At 42.9% G+C, this 21,099-nt stretch overlaps 1 protein-coding gene across 2 annotated transcripts; it reads right to left on the reverse strand.

Annotated features, from left to right (window-relative positions):
* Positions 1-762: 762 nt before the first annotated feature.
* Positions 763-20,289, reverse strand: Mrps35 (mitochondrial ribosomal protein S35). Of its 2 annotated transcripts, XM_090319162.1 has the most exons (8): positions 20,137-20,289; positions 19,716-19,762; positions 17,391-17,558; positions 14,643-14,703; positions 11,464-11,603; positions 7,354-7,463; positions 6,844-6,913; positions 763-1,520 (listed from the first exon to the last, which is right to left on the reverse strand). In XM_090319162.1, the coding sequence occupies exons 1-8, from the start codon at positions 20,249-20,251 to the stop codon at positions 1,251-1,253; spliced, it is 981 nt and encodes a 326-aa protein (XP_090175288.1). In that variant the 5' UTR covers positions 20,252-20,289; the 3' UTR covers positions 763-1,250. The 2 variants fall into 2 exon arrangements, with proteins under 2 accessions (XP_090175288.1, XP_090175293.1); XM_090319167.1 differs by lacking the exons at positions 19,716-19,762; positions 20,137-20,289 and adding an exon at positions 19,105-19,156.
* Positions 20,290-21,099: the final 810 nt, after the last annotated feature.

Genomic DNA, 21,099 nt, shown 5'->3' on the forward strand with positions numbered 1-21,099 from the left:
TGGGATGGAGCAGTGGCGGCAGTCTGTACCTCAGGACCCCCCATCCACGTCCTCAAGGTCCTTCCACCATGTCTGTGGGTTTTCTCTAAATACACTGACAGGTCTTGTGATGTAATCCAGGCTGGTCTCAAACCTCAGACTCTGTGTTTTGGGCTCCTTAGTGCTGGGTCACCAGTCCCTATCATACCTGGTTGATGTGTGTGTGAGTTCAGGGTTTTGCTCTCTCATGTGGCATTTCTGCTCTCACTTGCAACCCTCTTCCTCTACTGGCTATGTACATATAAACTGGAGGTAAGAGTCTCATCACAGACTCTGAACCTCAGACCTGGGATCCCAGCCTCCTGAGTAGCCAGGATTACAGGTGTGAGCCGCCAGCCCCCCCAGGGTATACAAATGTTTTAGCAAATTCACTCAAAATGTTTATTTGGCGATACTAGGGTTTGAATTCGTTGTGCGGTGATCCAGCTCTTGAGCAACTCCCTAGTTCTTTTTCGCTTCAGTTGTTTTTTACACAAAGCCTCATATTTGCCTAGGCCGGCCTGGACTGTAACATCTTTTTTATGTTTCCTGCCAATTGAGGATTGCAGATGGGTGCATGGTGGCCAACTTTCAATTCTTTTCTTATTTTTGGTGCCTGTCTTAGGACTTGAACTCGGGGTCTGAGAACTGTTTCTGAACTTTTATTTTTTGCTCAAGGCTAGTGCTAGCAGAAAAAGCAATACTAATCTATGAGGAAGGAAATGTGACAGATGACAAAAGGTGTGACAAAAATAAATGAATATTTATTCTATAGAAATAAAATCAAAACACTTCAAAACCAGAGAAATCAAAGTGACCTCCTTATTATTTGAATTATTTCAGTGTACAGAGCAGAAAACTTTGAAATAATTGCTGTTACTGTACATAAGCATGAAAGGGATTTTTTTTTTTTTTTGCTAGTACTGGGGCTTGAACTCAGGGCCTGGGTGTAACTCCTTGATATTTTTTCCCCACTCAATGCTGGCATTCTACCATTTGAACCACGATGCCACTTCTGGCTTTTGCTAGTTAATTAGAAATAGAGATTCTCACAGACTGTCTTTAAGCCACGATCCTTAGATCTCAGACTCCTGAGTAGCCAGGATGATCAGGTGTGAGCACTAGACGTGGCTGGACAGGATAAAGCTGTGATTTTTCATCTTTTCATTAGATACTGATTACTACCTGGGTTCTAAAATGTATAAATCAAAGTCTACGTTCCACTTCACTCTTCATGTCAAATTCAGTAGTCTCTTCACTGACTCTCTGTACTGGAAAAGGGTGACCTCATTCTCCCCATCATTCTTCAGGCTCACCACACACTTCTGGTACTCCTTCACTTCTGGGGCGCCCAGCAGCTCTTCCCTCGTCACACCCCCCTCCTTCTCTGCAGCTCGAATTCGCCGCAGTGTCTCCAGAACACTTTTTTCCGAGGAGCTGTTTTTCCATACATACTCATTCATGTCTGCTTCTGTCCTATTTTTTTCCCATTCTTCAGTTTTCTGAAAGAAAGAAAAAAGGGGGAGTGATTCTGAATGCTGACAAATAGAATAGAAATAGAATGCTGAGAAAGCCATTGGCTATTTCCTGCTGCTATTTTTCTGCCTGCACTGGGGCTTGAACTCAGGGCCAAGTCACTATTCCTTGGCTTCTTTGCTCAAGGATGGTGCGCTACCACGTGAGCCACAGCACCACTTTTAGCTTTTTCTGTGTATGTGGTACTGAGGAATTGAATCCAGGGCTTCCTGCATGCTAGGCAAACACTTTACCACATTCCCAGCCAAGAAACATTTTCTAAATGGTAATATGTGAGACAGTGTCACAGGTGGGAGCTGCTGTGCCCGCCAGCATGTTCCTTAATTGTTGACTGTTTCTCCTGTTAGATCTCAACCTTTCTAACTAAGAAATAGTAAATATCCTTTTCTTTTTTGTATGTGTGCTGAGTCCTGGGCATGAACTCAGAATCTGGGCACTGTCCCTGAGCTTCTTTTGTTAAAGGCTAATGCTTTACCACTTTAGCCATAGCTACATGTCCAGTATTTTTGCTGGTTAAATGTTGATAAGAGACTCTTATAGACTTTCCTGCCTACACTAGCTTTGAACCACAATCCTCAGACCTCAGCCTCCTGAGTAGCTAGGAATACGAGTGTGAGCTCCTACTGCCAGTGTCTTTCAATAGTTTCCTAACCCAGTCACTCCTGAAAAATACAGCTTAAGGAATACCACATACCAAAAGCTAACACTTAGGCTGTTTGGTTATTATCAATTATGTCACACTATGTTAAGGTACATGTTCTAAAGGTTTAAGTATGGTAGGGTATAAATGGGACTTTAATGATAGAAAGTGCCAAATTAAATCCAGGTTCTGTACAGATATCAAGAGTCAAGGATTTCACGTCCTAAGCAAAAGGACTATTAAGAGTCCTGAACTACTAACAATGCTGCTAGGCATTTGCTGACAACTACTCAATTTCATATTGCTCCTGAGCTCATGGGAGCCCGGGAGGTTCACCGTCTGACAGAGATTGCACCTGTATCAAGTGGTGGGCCTGAGGCTGGAATCCATGACTGCCAAGCTCCAAATGTTAACTAACATGCAATCCATTCCTGCACAAGACCTATGTAATACTGAGATACATTCACCAAGCCTATTGCTTCTAATTGTGTGTGTGTGTGCTGGTCCTTGGGCTTGAACTCAAGGCCTGGACTCTGAGTAAAAATCTCAGGGCTGATGCTCTTCACTTGAGCTTCACTTCCAGCTTTTTTTGCTGGTAAATTGGACTCAAGTCTCCAGGACTTTTTTTTGTCCAGGCTGGCTCTGAACTGAGATCCTCAGATCTCAGCCTCCTGAGTAACTAGGATTAGCCACTAGCACGTAGCTTAGCTTCTGCTTAGCTTAGCTTTTGCTTCCTTAGACTTCTGAGAGTGAATATGTGTCTTCCATTGTCTTCTCACTGCTGGCAAAACAGGGTCCTGAGGCCTCACTAGCAGGAGCCTGCACTTTGAGAAAGGTTTGCCCATTCAAGTCAGCTGATGCTTGTAGAGTTGTAAAGACATTCCTATACAGGAGCTCTCATGAATGCTTTTAGGCTGAGTCCCAACTACTTTCCTCTCAGTGCTACTTAAAAGTGACACATGGAGGGGCCAGGAGTTTGGCCTAGTGGTAGAGTGCTTGTCTAGCACGCATGAAGACCCAGGTTCAATTCCTCAGTCCCACATACATAGAAAAAAGCCAGAAGTGGTGCTGAGGCTCAAGTGGTAGAGCTCTAGCCTTGAGAAAGTCCAAGGACAGTGCTCAGGCCCTGAGCTCCAGCCCAGGACTAGCAAAAAAAAAAAAAAAAAAGTGACACATGGAACAGTTAAGAGAGACAAGGGACAAACATATTTGCATATTAAATGCTCGGAGGCTAGCATATAAAAAAAATAATAATGCAGTGATGTATTAAACAAGGCTCTCTATAAATACTGGGTTTGATGTCAAGTGTAACACCAGGATCAAGCTTGAATTCCCTGCTGGTGAAGGAAAAAAGAATTCAGATTCAATAAAAATTCTGCCCTGCAAACCTTCATGGCTTATCTGCATTCTTTTAAAGCTTCTTCACTAACAGGGCTGTTTAGAAAGGTCACCGGTTTGCTATGAATGTAAGAGTTCTTTAATTATGTTTGTCTGGCACAGCGGTATGGGGGTCCTTGTCCTGGTCTCAGGCCATTAGCATGGAACACTTCTTGCATGGATCTAGAGCACAAGCTGGGTGGATTCTGAGTCATGGATTTCCTAGTTGGTCAACTTTCATGGAGTTCATTTATGGCTGCCATTTCTGTCCAGAGAAACTAGAAGGAAACTGGCTGGCTTTGACTGCTTGTCATTAACTCTCATAAATGACAGCGATGGAGCCATAACTAACACTACCAAAGGAGGGTAACTGCTTGATGCCCATGACAGGTCTGCAATCCATTGACGGGAAGGCTAACTGCTGCTCTGATATTGCTGCTGAAGCCAGTGGACTGAGAGGAGGGAGACCCCCCACCCCCAACCTCCCAGTCCTTACTGTTTGTATGTTTTTTTTAGTGCTTAGCTATTAGGCCCAAGGATGGGTGCTCTACCACTTGGGCCATAGCATGGCTTTCCTCCTTAATTGAAGGTAAGAGTCTCATTAATATTCTTGCCCAAGCTGGTTTCGAACTGTGATCCAGGGGATCAGGGGTGAGCCACTGAAACCCAGCTACTTTTTGGTCTTAAATATTCCAAAAATATTTTCTTTTATTATTATAAAGGTGATGTAGAGAGGGTTTACACTTACATAAGTCAGGTAAACAGTACATTTCTTTTGGACAAGGTCACCTCTTCCCTCACTCCTAAATAATTTGAAATGAAGCTCTTTCAGCTCCACTTGTTACTGATTCCCTCCCTTGCATTCAAGGCTTTGTTATTCATAGTGATGAACACACCTAGAACGGTCAGAACAACAGCTGTCACAGCACCTCAGGCTCCAATCCCAGGAATCAGTTTCTTTTACTTAATCTTCACAAAGTGGCAAATACATGAAATCTTTTCTTTTTCAGAGTGTGTGTGTGTTGCGTGTCCAATAGTGGGATTTGAACTTAAGAGCCTTGTGGTAATTTAGTTGGTTTTCTCAGTTGGTGCTCTACCACTTGAGCCATACCTCCAGCCTGGCTTTTGGCTAGCAATTTCTGAAATGGAGTCATAGCGTTTTTTACACCAGGGTTGGTTTGAACCATGATCCTCTGGATCTCAGCTTTCTAAGTAGCAAGGATTACAGGCCAGAGCCCCAAACCTAGCTGACATGGAACATTCTTACCTACCATATAGCAGCCCACAACATGTGGTAGCTCTAAAATTCACAAAAAGACAAATGTAGAGCCCAGCATAGTGGAACACACACCAAACCCAGCAATTAGGAGGCTGAGGCAGGAAGATCATGAGCTGAGGGCTAGCCAAGACTGGCTACAGAGAAGGACCCCATCTCTACTTCTCCATCCAAATCCAAGTTCTCTGCACATTCAGGAGAGCCTCTCTGGCTAGCTCTCGCTATCCAATGTTAACATAAAACACTACTCAGTGCTCGCATGAGAGACAATGTATGTGGAATGCAAACTGATTTTCTAATTTGAAATATTTAATTTAAATATTCATTTAATTAAATTGCTATATTAAAAAGTAATATTTAAAACAGTAAGGCTGGGCACTAGTGACTCATACCTGTAATCCTAGCTGAGGATTACAGGAGACTCAGATTTGAGGATTCTGGCTCAAAGCCAGCCTGGTAGAAGAGTCCCAGAAACTCTTATCTACAACCTACCAGCAAAAAGCTGAAACAGAGGTAAAGCTCCAGCCTTGAGCCAAAAAGCTAAGGGACAAAGCAAGGCCCTGAAGTGTTCTGTTTTGTTTTGTTTTTGTACTAAAGTTCACTCTGTTCACACACAGGACTACTTACTCTTAATTCTACTTGATACTGGAACACAAAATTAACCTTCACTGATCTGAATATGTAAGTCATTATGTTGCATTGTAACCAAAAATTTATCAGTATGCAATATCTTCCATAGAACGTATGGAAACATGACAACTCACACATTCTCTAACAGAACGTTCACTTACACTTTTGTTGTGGTTGTTGGTAGTGGTGGTGGTCGTGGGGCTTGAACTCTGGGCCTGGGTGCTGTCCCTGAGCTCTATAGCTCAAGGCTAGTGCTCTACTGCTTGAGCCACAGTGCCATTTCCAGTTTTCTGGTGGTTAATTGGAGATAAGAGTCTTATAGACTTTAGTGCCTGGGCTGGCTTTGAACTGTGATCCTCAGATCTCAGCCTCATCAGTGGCTAGGATTACATGCATGAAAGCACTAGTGCCCAGCTTAAAAAATTTTTTAACCAAAAAAATCAAATAGTGGCCAGGGATGTGGCCAAGTGGTAGAATGCCTACCATGCACAAAGCCCTGAGTTTGATTCCTTGGTACCACGTGCACATAAAAAGCCAAAGTGGTGCTGAGGCTCAAATGATAGAGCACTAGCCTTGAGAAAGCCCAAGGACAGTGCCTAGGCCCTATGTTTAAGCTGCAGAACTGGCAAAAAAAAAAAAAAAAGTCCAATAAAAACCTCACTTTTCCAGGAAAAGTGAGAAATGTAATTTTAAGAGTCTTGTAGGCACGTGGCAGTCCAGTACTGTAAGTGCTGAATAATCTAACTCAAGATACCTGCTTCTGGTGCCAGAAGCTCCCTGGAACATTTTATGCATTCTTAGTGGTTACAAAAGACCCAACCAAGTACTTACGTGGGACCTTTTCGTTCTTTTTTTTGATAGTCGTGGGACATGAACTCAGGGCCTGGGTGCTGTCCCTAAGCTTTTCACTAAAGACCACTCTGATCCACAGCACTATTTCTGGTTTTCTGGTGGTTCAGTATAGTCCAGAGTCTGGCTGGGCACGGTGGCTCATGCTGAGATCTGAGGATCATGGTTCAAAGCTAGACTGGGCACTAAAGAATGTGAGACTCTTATCTCCAATTAATCACTAGAAAATGGGAAGTGGGGCTATGGCTTAGGGGTAGGGTGGTAGTCTTGAGCTGAAGAGCTCAGGGACAACGCTCAGGCCCAGAGTTCAAGCCCCATGACCACCCCCTCTTCCCCCCACCCCCAAAAAAGAGTCACACACTTTCCTGCCCTGGCTGGCTGTGAACCACAATCCTCAGATCTCAGCTTCCTGAGCAGCTAGGATTACAGGTATGAGCCACTGGCACCAGGCCTACCTGAAACCCTAACATGATCTAAATCACACTTACAAAACCATTAAATGTATACATACACTTACCCAAGACTCATGGTATAAAACTGTCAGCAGGTACATTGCATAATCATAATTCTGTCTCTTTAAAGGGCACCTTTAAAAAAAAAGAAAAGGAAGTCAAATTCTACAAACTTAGCATACCTAAGCACATTTGTCAAAGAGGTCCTGAACACTGTCCTTGGGCTTCTTCCTCAAGACTAGTACTCTGCCACTTGAGCCACAGCACCACTTCCGGCTTTTCTGTGTATGTGGTAATAAGGAATGGAACCTGGTCTTCATGCATGCTAGGCAAGTACTCTACCACTAGGCCAAACTCCTAGCCCCTCAAACTTTTGTTCTTAGAGTACTCTGGGTAGGTTATTAATTGAAGATTTAAAAAATCTTTTATTATTAAAATTTATTTATTATTTTAAAAAATCTGTTACTATTATTGTGTGAGCCAAAACTGGGGCTTGACCTCAGGCTCTGGGTGCTTTCTTACTCAAGGCTAGTGCTCTACCACTTGAGACACTGTACCATTTCTTCTTTTCTTACCTATCTGTTTTGATAGTAAGTATATCTGTGGTCTTGCAATATCGGTTTCCCACAAGTTTAATAAGTTTCTTCTTTGCATGGTCATCTAAATTCAAACTGGAAAGTTTAACCTTAAACCAAAACAGGAAAAAAAAATGAAACAACAATTTCATGTAATTTAGTGAAAAAAGTTACAATTTATATCAATGTGAACCAATATTAATATTAAACCCACTAAAAAGAAAATTTTCCAAACCCTTCTCTATATGGTTAGTGGCTTGAATACATTATTGAAGCTGATCTTCCTTACAGAGAAAGCAAAAGATATTAGGAGCTAAGAACTTAGTTCATTTTCTGCAAGAACTAGTAATTCTCTAAAGTAAGTGAAACCAGAGGGCATCTGAGTTGCACTAATAGACTTAAACCCCATTAATAAAGCTGGATTATAACAATCAGCAGACAAAACATAAGAGCTTTAAGGCTGGGCAAGACGGGACACATCTGTAATTCTAGCTACTCAGGAGATAGACAGGAAGACCCTGGTTAGAAACCAGCCAGGGCAAAGATAGTGTGAGACCCTATCTGAAAAATAAATTAAAACTAAGAGGAGCAGGGCAACAGTGGTACACTTGTAATCCTAGCTACTCAGCATGCTGAGGTCTGAGGACTGCAGTTGGAAGCCAGTTAAGGCAGATAAATCCATGGCATTTATCTCCCATGGATGGGCATACAGCTCAAAGTAGAGGCACAGCTTAAGGGGTGGAGTGTCAGCCTTGATCAACAAAGACAAGCAAAAGCACAGGGCTCTGAATTCACCTTCCAAAACAGATAAAATAAACAAAGGACTGGCGATGTGGCTCCCAAGGTAAGCAGGTAGAGTGCCTGAAGTCCTGAGTTTATTTAATGCACAATACTCTAAAGAAAATCATCTTCTGAAATATATACCACTGCCAACAGTGAGGAGGTGTTTAAGGAGAGGGCCTGACCATGCATCTCAGGCTGACCTTGAATGTGTAATCCTTTCCCCTGAGCATTCTATATAGGTATGTACTATCAGACCTGGCTGGGACATTTACTTTTTTTTTGTTTTTTGTAGGTCATGGGACTTGAACTCTGGGCCTGAGCTTTGTCCTTGATCTCTTTAGCTCAAAGCTAGCATTCTACCACTTTGAACCATAACGCCACTTCCAGTTTTCTGGTGGTTAACTGGAGATAAGAGTTTCATGAGTCTTTTGTGCCTGGGCTAGCTTTGAACTGCGATCCTCAGACCTCAGCCTCCTCAGTAGCTAGGATTATAGGTATGAGCCATGGGTGCCCGGCTGGACACTTACTTTTAAAACATACAGACATCTCTCAGAGGTTGGAATATTAGGGAAAAATCAAAACATTTAAAAATAATTCAGCTCAACATTTTTCAAAAGTTAAAACTAATCTGACTTAATAATTTTTTAGATTGAGTAGAGGGTGTTCTTAGCATGTACAAGGTCCTGGTTCAATTTCTGGCACAAAAGAAAAAAAAAGAAAAATCTTAAAAAAAAATATGTCATGAAGCCAGGCACTGGTGGCTCTCGCTTGTAATTCTAGTTACTCAGGAGGCTGAGCTCTGAGGATCACAGTTCAAAGCCAGCCCACACACTAAAGTCTATGAGACTCTTATCTCCAATTAACCACCAGAAAACTGGAAGTGGTGCTTTGGCTCAAAGTGATGGAGCACTAGCCTCAAACTGAAGAGCTCAGGGACAGAGTCCAGGCCCAGAGTTCAAGACCCACGACAACCACCACCACCAAAAAGTTCTATCATGAAACAAGTTAACCAGGCTGATTTTGAACTGACTGTGAGGCCAAGAACAGCCTGAAGCATGTCCTTCCAGTCTTGGCTCCACCACTGGGGTTGTGCAGGTGTACACTTGCACACTCAGTTCTAGATCTGGACAATTTTTCTCTTGCCAGTACTAAGTGAGACTTTGCTCCAGGTTGGTGCTCTACCACTTGAAAGACACCTCCAGTTCTGTCTTTTTGTTGGTAAATTGGAGAAAAGAGTCATGGATTTGTCTGAGGTGGCTTTGAACTGTGATCCTCAGATCTTAGCCTCCACAGTAGTCAGAATTAGAAGCACGAGGCCATTAGTGCTTATCAACACATGGAAAAAGTGATAGCAATGTTAGTATTTATTGCAATGACGAACACCCATAGTGATCATATGAACATATTAATGTTCAAAAACTAGTTGAGGCCAGAAACTCCATGGGTCAAGAAACTGGTGGCGCACATCCCCCCCCCCCCCCCCCCCCCCCGGCGGACGCGTGGGCACTGCAAAATTGTAGCTTTAGCTGGGAGCTGTGTGACACTTATTTCATCAAGACACTTTTTTTCCAAGTTATTTTTCAAAGAATATGTACTATGCTTTTCCTACTCTCCTCCAAAGAACTCTAATGCTTCAAATTACAAGAGAACGTAACATGACACTAGTCCCTGTCTAAACTTTTTTTTTCTATATGCCAATTGGATGTGGTTAGTGCAAGAACAGGGCTAAGTCTCCCCAAGACTCAGTTTCCTTGGGGTAGCTTCACACACAGGCTTTTTGCCAGAAATAAATCAGAATAGCAACATTTGCAATGGGAATTGCTGTCCAGTGCCTGTGCCTGTAATCCTAGCTGCTCAGAAGGCTGAGATTTAAGGATCATGTTTGAAGCCAGCCTGGGCAAGAAAGTCTGTGAAATTCTTATCTTCAATTAATCAGCAAAAAGCTGGAAGTAAAGCCTAAGTGGTACAGTGCCAGCACTGAGCAAAAAGGCCAAACAAGAGAGAAAGGTCCCAAGTTCAAGCCCTAGAACCCACAAAAACAAACAACAAAAGAGAAAATGGGGAAAAAAAATGAAGCATGTTGAAACTGTTTTATGAAACATCATGAGGGGTTGGGGGAGAGATCTGGAGGGGAGAGATACGGATTGGTAGCATATCAAAGTTGGAAATGTATAAGGAAGCAGATGTTCTCACAATCTAACAATTTTTGTTTTTAACAAAGCCTGGAAAAATTTTATAATATATAGTAAAAACTACCTTTAAACTGATAGTTTCACATTTAGGAAATTATCTTGGGAATATAAGTAGGAATAATATACAAATATTAATTCTGAGGATATTCATTTCAGTTCTAAATAGCAAAGTATAAAGGTTGAGGATGTGGCTCAAGGGGCAGAGCACTTGCCTCGCATGCAGAGGGACCCCGAGGTGAATTTAGGAGAGAAATGGGATGGGGGAACATTCATCTCTATGTATATATGCATGTATATTTCTACCTATGTTATATATATATATATCTAACTATCATCTATTGATCTTTCTATCATCTATAACTTTCTATAATCTATCACCGTGTGTGTGTGTGTGTGTGTGTGTGTGTGTGTGTGTGTGTTGGGTCCCGGGGCTTGACCTCAGGGCCTAGGTTCTGTTCCTGAGCTGCTTTTTTTTTTTTTTTTGCCAATTCTGGGGCTTGAACTCAGGGCCTGGCCACTGTCCTTGGGCTTTCTCAAGGCTGGAACTCTACCACTTGAGCCACAGCACCCATGGGCTTTCTCTAGGGTAGAACTCTACCACTTGAGCCACAGCACCATGTGGGGCCTTTTCTGTGTATGCAGTACCAAGGAATCAAACCCACAGCTTCGTGCATGCTTGGTGAGCACTCAACAACTAGGCCATGCTCCTGGCCCTGAGCCGCTTTTTGTCAATGCTCTACCACTTGACCCATAGAGCCACTACTGGCCTTTGTCTGAGCAGTTTGTTGGAGACAGTCTCTTAGCCTTTTCTGCTGGAACTGGCTTCTAACCCTGATCTTCAGATTTCAGCCTCCTGAGTTGTTAGAATTATAGGCATGAGCCACTAGCACTAGTCATTTTTTTCTTTAAAGAAATCTCTTACCAGCCTCTCTCCAGTGGCTGAGATCTGAGGATCATTCTTAGAAGCTAGCTGGGGCAAATCTAAGACTCTTATCTCCCATTAACCAGCAAAAAGCCAGAAATGGGGGTGTGGCTCAAGTGGTAGGGCACCAGCCTTGATAAAAAAAAAATCTAAGAAACAGCATGAGGCCTTATAGTACCAACATATAGGCACGCATGCACCCACGACTCTTACCCTTAATGTTACTACTCTGGCTTTGGGGTTCCGGATGGATGGTCCTGATGACACATAATCAGCTGTGTCAATTTCAATGGGAAAATGCTTCTCACATTTCTCATCGCTGTCCAGTGCAGCTGGCCACTCAGTGCAGAAATCTGAGGATTAAAAAGGTATCAGTTATATTCTGACAAGTAAATTCTTGTTGTAATGCATGCTACCTGACAATGTAAAATGAGTACAACCACTCTCAGGTCACAGGAAATGAAAGCAGAGTCTCTTTTGCATTTTATACATATAACCACAGCCTTTATCTCTTTTCTTCTTCTTTTTGCCATCTTAGGGTTTGAGTTCAGAGCCTGGGCATTGTCCCTGAGCTTTTCTGCTCAAAGCTAGCACTCTTATCACTTTGAGCCACGAGACCTCTTCTGGTTTTCTGGAGATGTTGGACCTTCTTTCTCGCTTGGGCTGGTTTTGAACCATGATGCGTAGATCTCAGCTTCCTGTGCAGCTAACAGGCAAGAGCCACCAGCTTTGGGTAAACTTTTGACATCTAAAACAAAGAACAGCTGGGCTCCAGTGAATGGCTGACACCAGTAAAGTAGCTATTTGGAACGTTCAAAGCTAGCCCAAAGCTAGCTGGATAAATGTGGACAAATGGGAGATTCTTATCGCCAGTTAACCAGCAAAAGCTGGGGTGTCTCAAGTGATGGAGCACCAGCCTTAAGCAAAAAAGCCAAGGGAGAACACAAGCCCCTGAACTGAAGTCAACATTTATGGCTTAAGAGTCTATCAAGAACCATCAAAACACTGATGAAAGTAAACTATCCAACTCATGGGTGGAGACGGAAGAGAGGGACTGTTTGAGAGCGAGGAACCAGAAGACCCTGTATAAAAGGAAATGCACTCAAAACCTGACTCACGTAACTAGAATCCCTTTGTATGTCACCTCTTTAATAACAATAAAGCAAATTAAATTAAAAAAAGAGAACCATAAAACAGAAAAGAACTATTAAGTCAAAGCTGGATGCTGATGGTTCATGCCTATACACCTAGTCCCAGTACTAGTGCATTCATATGCACACTCAAGCACACACACATGCATACACACATGTACACACACGTACGTACACACACACACACACACACTCCCAGAGCGAGACAACTGTGTTAAATGCAGACCAGCCCCCAGCACAGTCTGATCCCAGTAGGCCGTACCCTAAGACCAAACACATTGTAAACAGTCGTTTGGAGAATGATAATAAGCTTTTGTTTTTGCACCAAAACTTTTCTTCTTTTTAAACTGCAAATAAGCCAATTCAGAACCTGATGGCAATTACAGTTTTTACATTAAATTGCCTCAATTATATGCCTAAAATAGCACAGCCAACTGGAAAGTACATAATAACCCTCCATTAGCCTCTACTCACTATAATAATGACGTGTACTTCTGAAAACCTTGCTTTAACTTCTGTTCATGTTGGGAGATGTATCTAACTTTCTTGTAAAATTTTTTCTCTTTGCAAGATAGAAAACCTGAACTGACCTACTTTGTTTTTTTCTTCTCTTCATCCTCTGTATGCATTTGTGGGTAGATGTGTGTGCACATGTCTGTACCAGGGCGTGAACTCCTGCCCTCACTGGGCTTTTGGCTTACAGCTCGAGCTCCACCATTTGAGCCAGGCCTGTATTCCAGCTTTTTGGCTGGTTGACTGCAGACAGTCTCATGGATTTTTGTGTCCAAGCTTCTTCTCACGTCTCAGCCTCCTGAGTAGCTAGAAGTACAGGTGTAAGCAATGGGGGCTGGGCTACCTCTGATAATTTTATTAGCACAAATTGATTGTATCAAAGGGTTTCATTGTGATATTTCATGATATCTTTAAGTCAGAATGCATCCATGGATTTTATTCAGTTTCTAACTCTCGAATTAAACCACAGCAATGAACCACTATGACACAGAAATAGTTGGTACGAGCTTATCCCACATGCAGTCCAATATCAGTTATATCAAAATGCATAAAAATCTACACCTAGGGATCAAGTCAGGCACCAATAGCTCATATCTGTAATCCTAGTTACTCAGGAAGTCTGGGGTCTGGAGGATTGTGGTTCTAGGGTAGCCCAGGCAGGGAAGTTCAACAGATTCTATCTTTTAACCAGCAAAGAATTAAAGGAAGCAGGGCTCAAGTGGTAGAATGCCAGGTGTGAGCAAAAAAGCCAAGTGAGAACATAAGGCCTTGAGTTCCAGCTCTAGAACCAGCACAAAACCAACCAATCAATCAGCCAATCAACTGAATACGCGCGATCACTTTGTGGATGACTTCTATTAGTTATTCATGTTTGCATACAACATGTGAAATGTAAGCATAAATGAGTAAGTTCTCTCTCTAGTAGTAACTATGAGATTAATAGCATTTCTGGAGAAGCTTAGGGATGGAAGAGAAGCAGGAAACTTGCCTCTTATCATAAGCTCTGTTACTATTTGGTTTTGACAGTGGGAGGGTTTGAAACCAGGGCCCCATGCTTGTTAGGAAAGTACTTCCCCTATCTTTTATGCTTTATTTTTCTAAAACAGGACAGGGATCCTACTATTTACACAGAGACGGATAGATGTGACACCATTACCTAGCTTTTCACTGGCTGAGATGATGTTCAGGCTAGCCTAGAACATGGCAGGCAAGAATCACCACACCAAGCTTGTTCGTGGAAATATGGTCTCACAAATGCTTTGCCTGGGCTGTCCTCAGACCATAATCCTCACAAGTACCTAAGATCACAGGAGTAAGCCTTTGTGCTGGCTCATAAGCAAGTATTATGCCTTCATCTCTTCCCATTTTTTTGGCTTTCTGAGACAAGGTCTCACTGTGAGGCCTGGGCCGCTGACCTTCAATTCCCAAGCCACCTGCATCAGTGTCCTGTGTTCTGGAATACAGACATGTGCTACCATCGCCAACTGGCGTATGGTTTTACTTGTTTAACATTAATAATGCCTAGTAGAACAGTCAGCAAAACATCTGTGCAAATTTAAAATCTAACAGTCCACTGAGAGAACAGCTTAAAAATCTTTTGGAAAAAAAACAAAAAAAACCTGACAAAGCCTCGAAAGATAAGGCTGAATCTCATCAGACCAGAGACCCTCAATTTTGTGCACAATGTCAATATAACAAAGTTTATATAACTTATAACAAGTGACTTGCCTTTAAGAGCATTACAGTGCTTCTTGATTGCTACAGGAGTCAAATGAAGAAAGTTTGGAATCTGAAATAGAAAAAGACATAAACAGTAGCTTTCTGAAAGAGGACACATGTTGATCTCAAACTCAGGCTCACCTGATCCTTTTGCCTCAGTCTCCTTTATTGCAGGGAAACAGGTATGGGCCACCTCACTTCAATGTCCCCAAAACATGAAAAAGATAATATTCTCATGGAATGAAATTGTAGGCCCCCTGACAATTGTTTTACAATATTAATTCTATGTCAAGATGTCCAATGAAGAAACACATCCCTTAAATAAAAGAGATTCAGTACTTATTTTCTCTAGGTTGTCTTCAGATAGTGTAAATCATATACTTTTTACCATGTATTTTGCTGGATAAGCCAACTTTTTTTTTTCCTTTTTTTGGTGGGTCATGGGGTTTGAGCTTAGCCTGGGTGCTGTCCCTGAGCTCTTCAGCTCAAGGCTACCACCCTATCCTTGAGCCAAACCCCACTTCCCATTTTGTAGAGGTTAACTGGAGATAAGAATCTCAGGTCTTTTTGTGCCTGGGCTGGCACTGAACCTTGATCCTCAGATCTAAGCCTCCTGCCCACATGGTTTTTATTATATTCTTCGGCCAAGAACATCCAGGTATCCATGTAGATTCTCATAGGAAATTGAGAGCAAATGTTCCATTGTTCCAAAGGCCTACAAAGTCTCACAGAGTGGCATTTCCAGTTTGTCAACCATAAACATTTTATGACTTGGATACATGAATAAGAGCTAGCAAATCTTAACTGAACAATTGAATTATGTTAAGGATACATTTGTGATGGCATACTGAAGGGCAAGAAAAATTTAGGAAAAGTCAACCCTTTCAAATAAGTAATTATTAATCATTAATATTAATCATTAATATTAGTAATTAATACAACTAGGTTATTGATATCAATATTATTGTTTAGTATGTCCTTAATATTAATGTCAATAGCATTATTTGTCAATTAATCATCATAAAACTTTTGCCAATAGATATTAATAATTGATAATAACAATAGAGCACTGTCATTAAAAACTCAATAGTATCAATCTGTATGCTAAGTGAATAATCTTGTTTGATGACTATCACTAGGAATGGAGTGGACATGTATAGATTGTGACACCTGCTCACAACTGCCAGCCTTGCTACATATCTACTATGAGCTTATTTGGAAAGACTGTCTTCCTCAATGTTTGCTTGCCTATGTTCCATGAAATGTTCTCCTTTCCAAATTTCATTGATTTCTGACTCTAGGGGCATAGTACACCCTTCCATCCTATTCTCCCTCTCTCTCTCCCCCTCTCAGACTCCCTCTCCCTGCCAACACCACCTCTCTCTGATTTTTTTTTTAAATCTTGAAACAGGGTCCTGTTTTGTAGACTGGGCTGGTCCCAAACTACACATCCACCTGCCTTGGGACTCTATGTGCTGGGATTATAGGCATGTATCCCCACGCCGAGCTGTCATTCAGCACATCCAGGGAAAACACAATTCATTTTCCATTTTATGGAAATTATAGGTAAAAAGATACCATCCAAAATATATATTCACAGACTAAGAATTGATATTTTCTTTAAGAAACTATAGCTTTGACAGGCTCCAGTGGCTATGTATAATCCTAGTTCCTATGGAAGCTGAAACCCAGAGGACAGAGCCAGCCCAGGTAGAAAAGTCCATAAAACTGTATTTACAGTTAACCAGCAAAAAAGCCAGGAAGAAAGTGCAGATCAAGTGGTAAAATGCCAGGTGTGAGTGCCAGGGTGTGTCAAACAACAGTCTAGCAACCAAACAAAAAAATCCCTATAGTTCATAAATCATTATATACATCATCTAGGGAAGCATGTAATATAATCTATTTTGTTTTAAGCATTAAAGAAGTTACAGCTGGTAGATTATAACAACACTTTTATATAATATTCTGTCTTTTTGAACACACTTAAGATTCTTCTTTTAAAAGTGTAACCTTTACCACTTAATTCTCAACTTATGCTATTTAATTTTAATTCGTTTCACTTGAAAGACAAAACTATAGAGGAGGTACAGTAGAAAAGAACAGGTTACAAAGGATGTCACGGGACTAATCAGTACTGCATTATGACCTCAGGGCCTTATAATCTCAATTTGGCTTTTTCCCTCAAAGCTGGTACTCTATCACTGGAGCCATGCCTCCACTTTCAGCTTTTTGCTGGTTAATTACAGATCAGCAGATAAGCATCTTTTACATTTATCTGCTGAGCTGGCTTTGAACCGCAATCCTCAGATCTCAGCCTTCTGAGTAACTAGGATTATAGGCATGAGCCACTAGTATTGTCTAACCTATTTCATTCTTGGATACTTTGAATCCTTACTATGGAAAATAAAATTACAGCTTTTTTTTTTTTTTTTGCCAGTCCTGAGGCTTGAACTCAGCATCTGGGCACTGTCCTTTGGGCTTTTTCAAGGCTAGCACTCTACCACTTGAGCCACAGCACCACTTCTGTTTTTTTCCTGTGGACTGAAACCCAGAGCTTCAAGCATGCTAGGCAAGCACTCTATCACTAGGCCACGCTCCTGCCCCAACAGCATTTCTTATTACCTGCAAAAATGTAATTAAAATGTGATCAAGCTGCTCTGAACTGACCCTTGAGCCACATAGGAGGGTAGACAAGAAGAGAAGATCAGAATTCACTCAGCTATCAATCCTAACCAACAAACCAACAATTCATCTTACCTTCAGGAGTTCTAGATTTCCCTCCTTTGCCGGCGGCACACCTCTTTTTATGGGATAACCCATTCGAATAGGAAGAGGCACCACAGAGGGTTTGAATGGCGCTGCCACAGGGTAAACACTAGGCCAGTCCTGGTCAACCGTCATCTTCTCTGTCCTAGGAGGCATGGCCTAAGAATCACAAAACACACAAGCACTTTAACTTTCTTTGTTTTGGGTTGGTCATGGGGCTTGTATGTATATGTATATGGGCACTGCTTCTGAGCTTCTTTTGCTCAAGCTAGCATTCTACCACTGCTTCTACCACTTTTCCATTTCTACCACTGCTTCCATTTTCTGGTGGTTCCTTGGAGATAACAGTCTCATGGACTTTCCTGGTTGGGCTGGCTTCAAACCTTGATTCTCAGATCTCTGCTTCCAAAGCATTACAGGTGTGAGCCACCAGTGCCCAGCTCACATTCTTTAACTTTACAGTAAAAGATACAATTGTAAAAAATAAAAGGCAGGATTACAACACATAAAATCTGACTTCCAACAAGCCAGCTGCTGTTCAATTAAAAAAAAAGACAAACTTGAAATACCTCTGTAGTGTGAATTCATTACTTCAGTCCCTCCTCATCCCCCAGCTTCTTCTCCGTTTGTTTATGTTGGGTACTGGGGCTTGAGCTCGGGGCCTGGATGCTGCTCATTAACATTTTGCTCAATTCTCATGCTGTATGGGAGCACTTGAGCCATACCTCTAATTCCACCTTTCTGCTGGTTACTGGAGGTTAAGAGTCTCATTGGCTTTTCTGCCCGGGCTAGTTTTGAACTAAAGCTTCAGCTCTCCGCTTCCTAAGTAGCTAAAATTACAGGCATGACCCAATGATGCCTGGCAAAAACCCATTTTGATGTCAGATTTCCTTTATTAAAAACTGCTGTATTTAATTTGACTTTCAAAACTCTAACATTTTGTTTCTGAAATGCTAATAGTAAATTCTGAAATAATTTACATATATTGTTTGATGGAAGTCAAAGAACACATATCCACATATATATATGTATGCATACATATACTGGTATTAAATAGGAGATATCTGGGTGCCAGTGGCTTACACCTGTAACCCTAGCTACTCAGGAGGCTGAGATCTGAGGACCAACGTTCAAAACCAGACTGGGCAGACAAACTCAACAGACTCTTGTCTTCAATAAATGGGTGAAAAAAAACCTGAAGGTAGGGTGTGGCTCAAGTGGCAGAGTGCTAGCCTTGACTGGAAAAGCAAAGAGAGCACCAGGTCCTGAGTTCAAGCCCCAGTATTAGCACAAATGTAAATAAACACATAAATAGAAGATGGTCAGCATATAAAAATTAAAGTTTACAGTGTCAAAACTCAGAAACACCCATCTAAACAATCTCAAAATCAGTATTGAATACGTCACAGAAGCAACAGTATTCCCATGAAAATTACTATATGTGATTGTCATTTGGTGCCATTTCACTCCCAATTACTTTGTTTTCATTCTGATTTCTCAGTGACCAACTGATACCTGCACAGGCGCCCATGGGAGAGAGTTGCGCTACACTAATGCATATGTACAGGCTGCACACACAGTGCCACCATCAGAACTAGTTCTACACCTGTTTCCTGGGAGTATATGAATACCTCTACTTCTTAGAAATGAACCATTCCCTCAGTAATGTGTTTAAAAGTCCAAACTGAGAACTGGGAGTTTATACCTGTGATCCTAGCAACTGAGGAGGCTGAGATCTGGTTTGAAGCCATTTCTGGATAGCAAAGTCCATTGATTCTTAGCTCTAATTAACCACCAAAAAGTGAGACACAGAGGTATGGGCAAAGTGGTAAGAGTTCCAGCCTTGAGAGAAAAAAATTAAGGGATAGTACCCAGGTTGTGAGTTCAAGTCCCAATACTGGCATATATACACATAAACAAGCAATAAAACCAAAAACAACAACAACAACAAAATTATCTTCAACTAAGCCAGTAGTGGACTGGTGATTGAAGTGCAGAGCAAAGAAAGTTCAGGTCCAGCACTCAGGCTCTAAGTTCCAACCCCAGGACCAGCATACACACCCACACAAGCACACATCCAAGGACGCGCCACTGCAGGGGCCTGACCTTTTGACCTGATTTCCTCCATCAGTATTTTTTTATCTCAATTTAGAATTTCAGACATTGGATTTGAGATTATAGTTCAGTGAAAGAGCATTTGCCTAGCAAGTGCAGACCCTGAGTTTGGTCCTCAGCACCAGAAAGAAAAGGAAAAAAAAATAAGAAAGAAAAAGAAGGGAAAAAAAAGAGCGTTGAGTCGCATCAAGACTGCTTTACCTTTCTTCTCGTCTGTCTGTCGTCTCTGGGTGCTCTTTTGGTCGAACCTAAACGACAACACAGTATGGAGTTCAGTGCTCTCGGGCGGCCTGGCTCGGCACCCACCACTGTCCCGCGATCCTGACAATGTCACACACTCAGGGACACAGAAATGACGTTACCATCGCATCCTCAACTCAGAGCTGAAACGGTCCTCATCAAAGCGGAGTCAGAGGGGCCCACGCCCGCCACCCTAGCCACGCGGGAGGCCATCACGGCTCGCAGCCAGCCCGGGCAGGAGGTGATGCGGGGGCTCGGGCGGCCGGGCGCGGCCGGAGCTGCGGACCGCACGAGCGGGGCCCGCCCGAGCACACGGCGGCCGTCGCCGGCCGGTGTTCCGCCTCCGCCTCCCCCAAGCCCCGGAGGCCGCGGCAACACTCACGTGCGCGTGCTGCCACAGCATAAGCGGCCGCGTTCCCGGCAGGGGAGAAGGTGCTCAGGATTCTGGCCTGCGGCTGCAGGCGCCACCACTGACGGAAGGCAGCGGCCGCCGCCATCGTCCGCGGACCGCCAAGCCTGAGAGGACGGCGCAGCGCACGCCGGGGGGCGGGGCCGGCCGGGCGGCGCAACGGTGGGCGGGGCCTGACGGCGTAGCGTGAGGCCGGACGGGGCGACGGTGGGCGGGGCGACGGTGGGCGGAGCCTGACGGCGTAGCGTGAAGCCGGATGGGGCGGGGCGACGGGACCGAGCGGAGAGGCGGGGCTGAGGTTTTCCCAGGCCGTGGCCCAGTTGGCTGGAGGAGGACGCCGGAAGTTCTTTCTCTTTTCATTGTATAGAATGTCTAGGGGTAATGTTTAGAGGATTGCAGCTTCATTCGCCTGGTAGTGGGTACATTACTTCTCCTACGTTGATACCCCTCTCATGTTTTTGTCCCCGTTTACCTCCCCCCAATCATTTTGTTTCCTCCCCCCTTCCCGGTCCTATTTCAAATAAATAAACTTATATACAATATACCAGGTAACAAAGCCAGATACAGTAACAACATGAGATTAACCAAAGGGGAGAGAAGAGGAATAACAGAGTACATTAAGAACAACAGTCACACAAGATAACGCTCTTGTTTCCATATCCCAGAGTTTCTTTCATTTAGTCTCAGTCCACATGACCTTGGGGTCATATAGGAAGTCCTTGGGTCTTTTGTATTCTGAGTTGGAAGCTAGGTCCCCGGAAAGAAAATCAAAACGAATTAGCTGAAAGAGCACTGCGCATTCCCCCACATGGACTGGGGATGCTGCTCCAAGGCCGGTGGCCATCCCAGAACGCAAGTCCTTTGCTGCTGCTGCTCTGCCGCCTCACTGCTACGGTGGTGAGATAGCCCAGGGCTAAGACAGCCTGGGAGTGGGTG

The sequence above is a fragment of the Megascapheus bottae genome, chromosome 2 (genome assembly GCF_031878675.1).
Source record: "Megascapheus bottae isolate mThoBot1 chromosome 2, mThoBot2.hap1, whole genome shotgun sequence".
Lineage (NCBI taxonomy): Eukaryota > Metazoa > Chordata > Mammalia > Rodentia > Geomyidae > Megascapheus > Megascapheus bottae.

Excerpts from the sequence above, each read along its gene's own strand:
- Mrps35 (XM_090319162.1), bottom strand. The coding sequence starts at position 20,251 with ATGGCGGCGGCCGCTGCCTTCCGTCAGTGGTGGCGCCTGCAGCCGCAG. Across the intron at positions 19,763-20,136 it reads TGCTGTGGCAGCACGCGCAC|GTTCGACCAAAAGAGCACCC; the intron begins GTGAGTGTTGCC and ends GTTGTCGTTTAG. Across the intron at positions 14,704-17,390 it reads GAAATCTAGAACTCCTGAAG|ATTCCAAACTTTCTTCATTT; the intron begins GTAAGATGAATT and ends TTTCTATTTCAG.